Below are 10542 nucleotides of genomic sequence, written 5' to 3'. Positions count from 1 at the left end.
CATTAATATTTCCAATTGGACATTATTAATTGACAGCTGTCAGTAATCGACGTTGCCACTAAGCCTACATGCCATGCGCTTAGCCTTCACATCTTCTACATTCTACTAAAAGTGTCTTAATATATGCCAAATTTCTGTTTGCCTTTGTCTCGTATTTATGTACAACTTGCTGTCTTAACAATTCATTTTCTAAATGGCATCAAGCAAATTGGATCGCTGTATTCTTACAAGAAATTGAAGTGGTAAAATGAAAATAAAGTTGTCTATACTACGATAAAACAGCTGATGTTAATACAGTCACGGCAAAAAATGCTCCAAGGCAGATATGTTTTAACAGTGAAACTCGCGGTCACCACTTGAAATTTCTGATTTAACAGATTTTTTAACATAATTAAACAAATATTAAAAAAACTCAGGTTAAAATATAAATTAATTGATATTTTAGAACCGAACAATTGTTCTGGTCTTCAAAAAGGTTGTAATTAAATAAACATTCTACTGGCGATACTAAAACTCGTAATTGGTAAATGTGGCAATGCAAATAAAAGCATTTGCTTGGCAATACTTTTCGGGGGCATTTATGTAAAATTGCAATAACCAGAAGAATAGAAGTTGTCAATTCGAAAAGAAAATGGATAGTTTGTTTTTGGTGCAAATAAGATAAAATAATTAAACAAATATAATTATATATAAGTAATAAATATGGCCCAAGCGATCTTCATGAAACAAATGGGCTCCCGTATGGTGGGTGGTGCTGTTCAAACCATGGAATGGAGCAATAAAATGGATTTGATAGCCTATGGCACCGACAGAGGTAAGCCAAAAAGCCAAAAATCGAGATTGCCTACCAATAATGGAAATGGCACAAGAGGTACAAAAATTAACTATGACTATCTATTCAACAGGTGAAGTTATAATACAACGCTTGAATTGGCAAAAGATAGTGACATTTCCTTCCCAGGGCGAAGATATTGCGGTACGTTCACTCGGTTGGCAACTGGATGAAACAGTTTTAGCAGCTGGTGCGTAAATCAAGCAACCATATTTTTATGAATTGGCATAATAACTTTTTCTTCGCAGGCTACAGCAATGGACGAGTGACATTGCTCGATGCCGAACGAGAGGACCAAATTTCAATGCTCAACTTTGAAGATGATATCAAACGCGTGTACTTCACCAAAGCTATAAAAATATCCGATTACCGTAGCACCTATCGCAATCGCAAGGAGGTATTAGATTTATACTATGTCTAGTGCCTTTTATTTTTCTTCTTTTATTCACTAAGAAAAATATTAAACCTACCGGTAGCACACCTTCGACTTTTTTCTACCACCTTTACCTCCTTTAAGCGGCATCGGATCTTTATCAAAGTCACCGGAAGAGCAGAGATCTTTTGCTAAAGGTTCGCCCTGCTTCTTGGTAGTCATTACCGTAACTGGGAAAGTACATTTATTGCTGCTTGGAGCACTACGTGCAGGACACATAGATTTGAAGCAGCACGCTACACATCCAGAAAAGTTCATAGTACATGATGTTCGTTTGAGTGGCAACTTCAATGCCATCTATGCCCTGGTTACCGATGGCTCCGACCTGAAGGTATTACATTTTCACAATGCTGTGCTACAGGAGTATATCTCACCAATGCTGCATTTAGCAGTGCACTGTGCTAATGTACTGGAGACTAAAAAGTAAGGCGTATCAACTTTTTTCTACCTTGATTTAATTTAATCCATACTTCCTGTCCTGTCGTTCTTAAGCTACATAAACGAAACCATTCAAAGTATTATGGAAGCGTGGGAAACAGTGCTCTTGGAGATGGATAACAAACTAACAAAATATGCAAATCAACAACCAGAAGGCTCGATCGCCGCGGATTTTTTGGAATTGCTGGTATTTGGATATGCTACACATGAAATCGAGGACTTTCTCAGAGAGTGAGTGTAATCTTTTTATATCTACTCAGTAATATGCAATTTAAAGCCTTTTTTTAGTGATTTAAACGAGAAGGGTTTGAAAAAGTTGGCGAATTCGGTCGATCTTAGTTACTCCACTGTGGCGAGTCTTGTTACTAAGCAATTACAAAGTAGCAGCGTAAATATGTTCTATTTTCTGAATGCATTGAAAGGCCTAAGCCGTATTACTTATTTTTTTGAGGTATGCGCCACTTTTATCGCCCAAAACTCTAATTATTTAGTAATCTATTTTCTCTCATTATTGCAACGGTAGCCGCTTCTCTCATCAGATGCCACCCAAGAGGCGCTTCGTGCATGTGGCGCTTTCTTGATGAAAGTGCTGGAAGTGCAACAAGTCATCGATCAGTGCATCAATGACATGAAGCTATTTTTCTCTTGGCTCTGTATAGTGATTTTGCGCCTTTATCAGCATGATATACCCGAAGAAATGACACAGATAACACCGGAAGATACAATATATCTGGCGGAATACTTAAACAGTTTTGAGGACAGCGTTGTGGAAAATGGTATTAAAATATTTTTATATTTTCACCAATTTTTACTCTAAAGTAACTTCATTTCAGAGGACGGCACTGTGACAAAGCGCAAATTCAATTTGGAAAAGGTTGGGCAATATTTGGAAAACCGAAATTTGCAGCAGATTGTCAAATCGGATCCGCATCACTTGTGGCATCGCTTACTAGAAGAAAACGAATGTCTACGCAATTGCTCTTTACTCTTTCCGCACGAAAAAGAAACTTCGCTTATACAGCAGCGTGACAAGCTACTAAAAGCGGTCGAGGATGTTTTCAAACGCCCTAATGAAAGTATTAGTGCTAGTTTTGTGCAGGATGCGAGCATCACGTGCGCTTCGTTGCCGCCCGCACCGGACGATGGTGACATGCACCCTGTGTTTCATAGTTCATTTTTTGTGGATGAGGAATCAAGTACAGACTTGTTGGTTACAACGATAAATTGGCACGAAGCTTTGTTGCTGGAGTTTAATAAGCAATTTTCTTTTCTAAAATGTACGCGCATCGATTTGCAACCTGGACCATTTACTAGTCATGCTCTGCGCGATGTCGTTTTTAATTCGTTAAAATTTGTTGACTTGGGATTTTATAATGAGAGCCTACTCTCGATATTGCTGCACAATAACGGACAAAATGATGATAAACGAAGCTACTTCTTGCAATGTAGTTTGGAAGCTACAAAGGGGAAACGAACGCGACACATAATGCCAAATAATGTTAACTTGGTGGATGTGGACTTTGCATGCCACATTCCTGATATAATGGATGCTAACATCATAAAACCTCTTGAAGGCGAGTGCACACGCCTGGCGGTTTCGGGCAGCAGAAAGGTGAGGCGCCGTTTATTAAATAATACAATTTTGTAACTTATTAACGAAAAAATATCTTTAGGTGGTCACAGTGCTCTCCGATCAATGCCATAAAATGACCATTTTCGAAATGGATATCGAGGACGAAGAAGATGAGACTGAAATGTCGCAAAATTCGTTGCTAGAAATAAGTAAAGAATCGGCTACATCATCAAATGAATAAAATAAATTGGAATAAGCTGAAAATTGCTTCTATTTGTATTTATTCAAAAATATTTTTACTATTTAGCCAGCTGGGATTGGTGTTATGTAGGCGCTTTTTGTTTTTTGTTTTGTAAAATCAAGTTCAACAAAGTAAAAAATGCTGAGGTACTAAACTCCCGCAACTTAAAAGCAAATAATCAAATGCCAATATGTAAATACTTGTCCTTTTCAAGGTTCACAATTGTCATGACTGGTTTCATCAATCAATTCTAAATGTAACAGACTTAAAATTTAAAATAGCAAGTTTCGTCTTGGATTTGTGCAACTTTGAATTTTAAATTTGATTGATGAAACCGCACATAAGAGACATAAAAATAGAAAATGGCAATCAAACTTCCGAAATGTTCAATAAAACTAGACATCTTCCTGCATTAATTCATTTCATACTGATAAGCATCATCTGAATCTTCTTCGCTTGACATGTCACGCCTGCGTCTACGCTCTTTTCGTTTACTCCGTTTTTTACCTCCCTTCTCCATGGACGCATCTTCCTCATTATTATCGGCAACGTTGAGCGACGCTGGTGCTTCCTCCACAATGGCCTCCGTTTTCTCATTGGTTGTCTCTTCATTCTCAGCGGCCGCTTCTTCTTCGCTCTTCTTTTGTGACTTTACTAGTTCGCATAAATATTTGTAGCGCATTAAGCACTCCTCTTTTGATTTTTCTGGCACGCAGTTGGCGATTTTTTGCCAACGATCGCCGGTTGCATTTTTACGATACTTAGTTATGGCCGATTCCAGTGCGCGCTGCTGCTCTTGTGACCAGTTTGTTTCGGGCACAAGTATGTTCTTATCAACTGGCGCAGTCTTTTTCACTTTTTCCTTCTTTGTAATTTCCTGTGCTTGTGGCGTGAATTCCGAGCTTTGTTCAGCGCTTTGGCCTGGAAGGCGGTAACCATTCTCCTTCATTTTTGCTGCCATAAAAGTGACTTCTTGCACAGAGCGATTCATTGTTTCGGCGATGATGTTCCAACGTGCGCTGGAACCACCGGGATATTTCTTGACTAAACGTATGAGTTCAGTGAGATCTTCATCAGTCCAAAAGCCGCCACTCAACGTAGTCTATAGGTGGGAATAAGTGTTCGTTAGTTCAGAATAGGCAATATTTCATCAGAAATGATCGCTTTTTTTGTTCTTACTTTTTGTAGCACAGGCTTTACAGCATCTTCCTCTGTCAATTCGCGCGCTTGTATCTGTGAATAGCCGCGCAATTCTTCATCGGTTTTTTCCGGGGCAGTGGTGTTTTGACGTCGTTTACGTAGATTTTCCTTCTTTTCTTTCCGCAAACGTGCCTGTTCTTCCAGTTCACGCTCGAGCTCTTCCTGCCGACGCACTTCTTCGAGTTCTCTGTGAAAAAATCAAATCTAAGCAAAACTAGGCACAAAATACCATATACATCTTAGACAAATTACAGTCGTCGTTTTTCCAGCGCGATTTCCTTGAGTTCATTAGCTCTACTAAAACCTTCTTTGATTGTGCGTGGTAAATGCCAAATGAAGAGAGGTATTTGGAAAGGTAATGTGTTCTGTAATCGAAAATAAACAATGAAGTATAATTGACTTGAGCGATGTCTAGATGGGTTTTTGCATTACCAAAATCGAGGGCGATGGTATTTCTTTTAGTATGACATCCATGTCAATACTTTTGTTCTTTTTCTGCAACTTTTTCAATTTAGAACCAAATACTTGCTCCTAGAGAAATTAATAGTTATAGTTGTTAATGGGCTAGACCAGTATTACATACATTCTAACTTACGGCAGTATATTTCTTCTCCAGATACGCCGCCCATGCAAACAAATATTGGCCAATAGTAATTATAACGAAAAGTATGGCGGCTCCCTCATAAAGGCCAATCTTTCGCATGCGTCGGTAATAGTATAATGCTGACTTCCAATTTGGCAAGCCTTCACGCAAAACTTTATTGTATTTTTCACGTTTGGAAGTCTCTCTTAGAACTTCGTAGATAGATACCAAATTACGAAACTGGATATTGGCATCTTCTGATGGATTTTTGTCCGGATGCAGGACGATGGAAAGCGAACGGAAGGCGCGTTTAATTTCAGTATTCGTCGCTTCCTGCGATATGTTCATGAACTCATAAAAGTTCTGATTGATTTCTTCAACCAAGTCGAAAATTTCTAATTCTTCAGAATCCCAGGCGAGGGCACCGAAACAGAAGCTGCACAGCAGCAATACGCAAACATAAACTTTCATTCTGCAATTTTAGTAGAATAAAAAACCAAATAAATTATATTGGTAATGTGAATAGCACTAAGTCGGGGCCAGCCGTCTGGCACTGTAGAAATGACAACGTCAACAATTGCGAGCAAAACAAATACGGAAAATTTGACAGTTCGTTCAAGCGAAATTACAGCATGCCGCGTATGCTTGAAGTATTAAAAAAAGTCCTTTATAACGGTTAATGCCAATCAGTAGAACAGTTAATGATGAAAACATTGTTTGCTATGGTACGAAGATTTTACATTGATGCTGTTCCAATTCGTAACTTTTTATGTTGAAATGTTTGGCATTGTTTACACAGATAACAAAAAGCAGCTGCACAACGTCCACCCTGTTTTTGTAGAGCGTGATCAGGGCAATGAATTTACGTTCTCTGATCAGGGTATAACAGTTTGAAAAAAAAGCATGAATTACATGTGAGAAAAAAAACCATACACTTTAATGCTGAAAACAGTGAACGACGTACACAGTCCCTTACCGTGCATAAAAACTCACCCTCGAGAACAACTGCGTTCTTTTAATTACATATTTTCACAATACATCGGTTTGTGTGTGTATGTGTTTGGTTGTATCTACACAATGTTGCCATTGATATTTTTGCTTACGCACTTTTTCACACATCCCAGTTATCAGTTACAATTTTTCATTGTTTAATAAACCAAAGCCAAAAACCAACAAATGCAAATAGTTCATTTATCTATAATTAACAATATTCAACAGTGTTTTTAAGTTATTTTAATAAAAATTATAATTTTTCTCAGTTTATTTTGTAAATGATTTCGAAATGTACTGCTTGGCAGCATTGTGTGGTGAGAGAGCAATAAGCTGACAGGATAGTAACGGAATTTTTAAATATCGTGAAATAAAATCTACGATACAGAAGGAAAGAATTTTTCATTTACATGGGGTTCTCATTAGTTTGATCGCAACAGCTGACAGGGGACTGCGTTTACGTCGTTTACTGTTTTCAGCATAACAGTTTGAAAAAATAAACCAAAATTTGGCAGCCCTGGCACTGAGCGGCACGAATTACATGTGAGAAAAAAAACCATAAACTTTAACGCCCAACAGAGAAAGTAAATATGCTGCTACAACAACAACCCACTCGCTCCTGGCCGTTAAAATTTAAATATGAAAAGCGTTAAACCTTAACTGTAATCAACCAAAAAGAATACTAGGAAAAAGTTTACTCAAAGACACAAAAGTCATGTGGTAATTTCATATATATACAAATTGAAATTCGACCAATAATATTTTATTCCAAGAATATGTGGAATGTTAAGAACTCTAGTATATAAGGCTTTTTGATCTCAATTAAATTTTAAATGCAATCGCATAATTTCTCAATAGGACTGGAGGTAAGGGCAGCCAGTTCTTCACTTTGACAACGGTACACACATTTGCCGTTAATCCATGTTGACTTCACAAACAAGTCATCTGTCAAAATTATAAAATCGGCGTCAGCGCCAAAATTTAAGGTGCCCTTTGTTTCGGCCATTTTTAAACAAGTAGCCGGATGTAGTGTAGCGCACTCTATCGCATATACAGTTGAGCAGTCTGAAAAAAACGGTAATAAAATGTTTGCCGGATTGTTAAAATACTATACTAAATTTATAAATTAAAACATTAATTTACTGGTCGCCTTCTTGAAGATGCGTACACACGCATCCAGCGGTGCTATGCTGCCGCATAGAGTATTAGTGCCTGCTATGAGCGCTTTGCCATCTCGTACTTCCAACTCCAGCTGACCCAAGTGGTGTTTGCCATCGCCCAGGCCGAGTGCTGCAATGGCATCAGTGACCAGTATAAGGCCATCGGGATGAGTGCGGTGTGCTATACGTAAAGCGGCCGGATGTGTGTGAATGCCATCAGCAATTATGCCAAAATATATCTCCTGGCCGGGTGGTATATTTTTGGATGCTAGTAAACCAACGAGACCAGGATCACGATGATGAAACTGTGCGTAATACATATTGAACTTCTACATGCTTTTCCTTATTGAGTACAAGAATAACTGCTCACCGGTAGCATGGCATTGAAAAGATGCGTAATCAATCGCGCTCCGCTTTGCACGGCCATTTCGCCTTGTGAAAAATTTGCCACTGAATGCCCCAGTGCCACCGTAATGCCCATACTTGCTAGAGCTTTTGTCACAGCACCAGAGGGATCCTTTTCGGGCGCTAGCGTAATAATTTTGACATTGCCCAAACTGCTGTAGGTGTCAACCAAGGTTTCGATACCCTGTGCGAACCAAAAATTAAGTTTAGAAAGTTTTTCAAATATATTTATGAAAATTAAATGATATTAAAACTTACATTTTCAATATCTTTTATGCAGTTTTCTGGATGTGCTCCCTTCTTTTGTGGGCTAATGAAAGGACCTTCTAAATGCATACCCAAAACTTGTGCGCCTTCTGTTTTGCCTCCTACCTGTGGCATTATTTTGCGATAAGTTTCCGGTGGTGAAGTAACGATGGTTGGACAAAATGAAGTAACTCCATTTGTAATCAACTCTTTAGCGACCTTCTCGATGCCCTCGGCGACGGTGTCCACATCGTGTGAGAAGTCAACGCCGTATCCGCCTGAACGAGAACAATACAAACATTAATACGTTGAAAACAGTGGCGCTTTGTTATATTTCTTAAACGCAATGATATCAGTGCTTTCATGCGTGTTCCTGGTAGATAACGTTTATGAGTGTGAGCACGCTGATATGATAAAACCTCGATCCACTTATTCGACGATAATGGCAATGCACTTAAGCAGTTTAACATTCTGGTCACTCTGTATAAAGCGGCTGCTGAACGGCACTGCTTTTACGTTTTCTTTAAAACGAATTCGCGCACATACACATTTTTATTTACAAATATATAATTAATGAAAACTGGGAGAGGGCGTTGACCTGTAATCAGTTTTGTTTACCATTGATTTGAAGTTCAATGTAGCCAGGTGCTATAATGGAGTTTTCGCAGTCGATTTGCCGATGTGCCTGCCAACCAAAGATAAAAAAAAGTAGAATAAACTGCAGAGCTGGAGCATGCATCTTAATTTAAACTACCTGCTGCTTTTCGTCGAAGAACACTGGTTCTGGATTAATTATTTTGCCATCGCGCACCCAAAGATCCTCCTGTATTAGCCTATGATTACGCACCACACGACAACTCACGAATTGCAATAGTTCGCCTTGCGTCATTTGCGAAATTTCGGCAAGCTGGAATTTGCGCGTGACCACGTCCGTAATAATTAAAACGAATAAAAAATAAAAACAAACGACAAAATTAATTTGAAAAATAAGCGTACAATCCTATAATACGCAAAACAAAGCACATCCCCCTTCACATACGACACACATCGGCGAACTATTTATGTTGTAGCCGTCTCCAAACGTTCTAACTTGGGGCCGGCAGAGCGCCAATGGAATACCAGCAGAGCTTTCTTTATGCAAGTAAATCAGCTGTTCGTGTATGGCGATAGGGTAATTGTGGTAAATTTGGTAACGATAAGAATGCGAAATTTTGTGGGGAGTTTACGAAAGCTCAAAGAGTGTGGTTCAACATTCAGCCGCTTAACCACATTTACGGCAGCGTAGCTGTTGGGGAAAACATCACATGTATAGGGTTTTCCAATTACAGGTGTTATTGGTGAATGGATGCTCTATCGAGAGATGTTAACGATTTGCACGTGAAAGAGAAGGTCTACGCCAACAGCCCAGGATCGATTTCAAGACCTCAAAGATGGAATTCGTGAGGCTATCGAGGACATAGGACAGCAATTCGGTTATGGAAAATTTCATGAAAACGATATTGTCCTGTAATTTGGCCGTGGTGGTCATTTGCCTGATGTTATTTTCCACTATTAACGGCATACATTCTTCTCTATAATGAAATTAAAGGGTGGTTAAATTTCAAGGGCCGATATTGAATGTGAACCACACCCAAATGTCAAGTTTTTTTCTGCATTTCATTTGACATTTTTCAATTTCAGACTAATTCAATTTGAACCATGGAAAGATACACAATCGAGCAATGCGTTTAAGTTATTTATTATTTTGAAAACGGGCGTTCAAATCAAAATGAATATCGCGTATTTTCGAAGAAAAGTATCTTCAGTGATGAGACACATTTTTACCTCAGTGGATTCGTTAATAAGCAGAATTGCCGCATTTGGGCAAATGATAATCCAAGAGTGCAAGCCGAAAAACCAATGCACCCACAAAGAGTGACTGTTTGGTGCGGTTTATGGGCCGGCGGCATCATTGTGCCGTATTTTTTCCAAAATGAGGCCGGTCAGGCAGTTACTGTGAATAGTGTTCGCTATCGTGAGATGATAACGTACTTTTTATAGCCCGAATTGGAAGATATGGATGTGAACGATATGTAGTTTCATCAGGACAGTGCCACTTCTCACACAGCTAACGAAACAATGGCTCTTTTGCGCGAAAAATTTGATGGCCGAATAATCTCACGTCGCGGCGATGTCAATTGGCCGCCAAGATCATGTGATTTGACACCGTTGGTCTTCTTTCTTTGGGGTTATTTGAAAGAAAAGGTGTACTCCGATAAGCCAGCAACAATTCAAGAGCTAAAGGATGAGGTAATTCGGCACATTAACGGCATAGAATCTCAATTATGCCTTAGCGTCATCGAAAATTCGGACCTTCGGATGGAGGTGTGCCGCCGAGGCCACGGCGGTCATTTGGCTGCTAATTTGCTCCATACGTAAATTAGCCATACCAATATTATCAT

The 10542-nt window shown here is 39.0% G+C and overlaps 3 protein-coding genes across 3 annotated transcripts; 1 reads left to right on the top strand and 2 right to left on the bottom strand.

Moving 5' to 3' along the window:
• The first annotated feature begins 585 nt into the window (after window positions 1-585).
• On the top strand, window positions 586-3593 carry LOC128857830 (anaphase-promoting complex subunit 4). Its single transcript, XM_054093609.1, has 9 exons — window positions 586-814; window positions 906-1022; window positions 1081-1229; window positions 1309-1688; window positions 1758-1934; window positions 1992-2154; window positions 2227-2479; window positions 2537-3315; window positions 3377-3593. The coding sequence occupies exons 1-9, from the start codon at window positions 703-705 to the stop codon at window positions 3515-3517; spliced, it is 2271 nt and encodes a 756-aa protein (XP_053949584.1). The 5' UTR covers window positions 586-702; the 3' UTR covers window positions 3518-3593.
• On the bottom strand, window positions 3530-5874 carry LOC128857832 (uncharacterized protein F54F2.9). Its single transcript, XM_054093611.1, has 5 exons — window positions 5313-5874; window positions 5150-5248; window positions 4970-5082; window positions 4697-4904; window positions 3530-4619 (listed from the first exon to the last, which is right to left on the bottom strand). The coding sequence occupies exons 1-5, from the start codon at window positions 5769-5771 to the stop codon at window positions 3930-3932; spliced, it is 1569 nt and encodes a 522-aa protein (XP_053949586.1). The 5' UTR covers window positions 5772-5874; the 3' UTR covers window positions 3530-3929.
• Window positions 5875-7037: 1163 nt separating this feature from the next.
• LOC128856383 (N-acetylglucosamine-6-phosphate deacetylase) lies at window positions 7038-9219 on the bottom strand. Its single transcript, XM_054091680.1, has 6 exons — window positions 8856-9219; window positions 8720-8786; window positions 8114-8379; window positions 7821-8039; window positions 7434-7755; window positions 7038-7355 (listed from the first exon to the last, which is right to left on the bottom strand). The coding sequence occupies exons 1-6, from the start codon at window positions 8988-8990 to the stop codon at window positions 7120-7122; spliced, it is 1245 nt and encodes a 414-aa protein (XP_053947655.1). The 5' UTR covers window positions 8991-9219; the 3' UTR covers window positions 7038-7119.
• Window positions 9220-10542: the final 1323 nt, after the last annotated feature.

The sequence above is a fragment of the Anastrepha ludens genome, chromosome 3 (genome assembly GCF_028408465.1).
Source record: "Anastrepha ludens isolate Willacy chromosome 3, idAnaLude1.1, whole genome shotgun sequence".
NCBI lineage: Eukaryota > Metazoa > Arthropoda > Insecta > Diptera > Tephritidae > Anastrepha > Anastrepha ludens.
The sequence above is the reverse complement of the archived record's forward strand: the minus strand, read 5'-3'. Positions and strand labels throughout refer to the sequence as shown.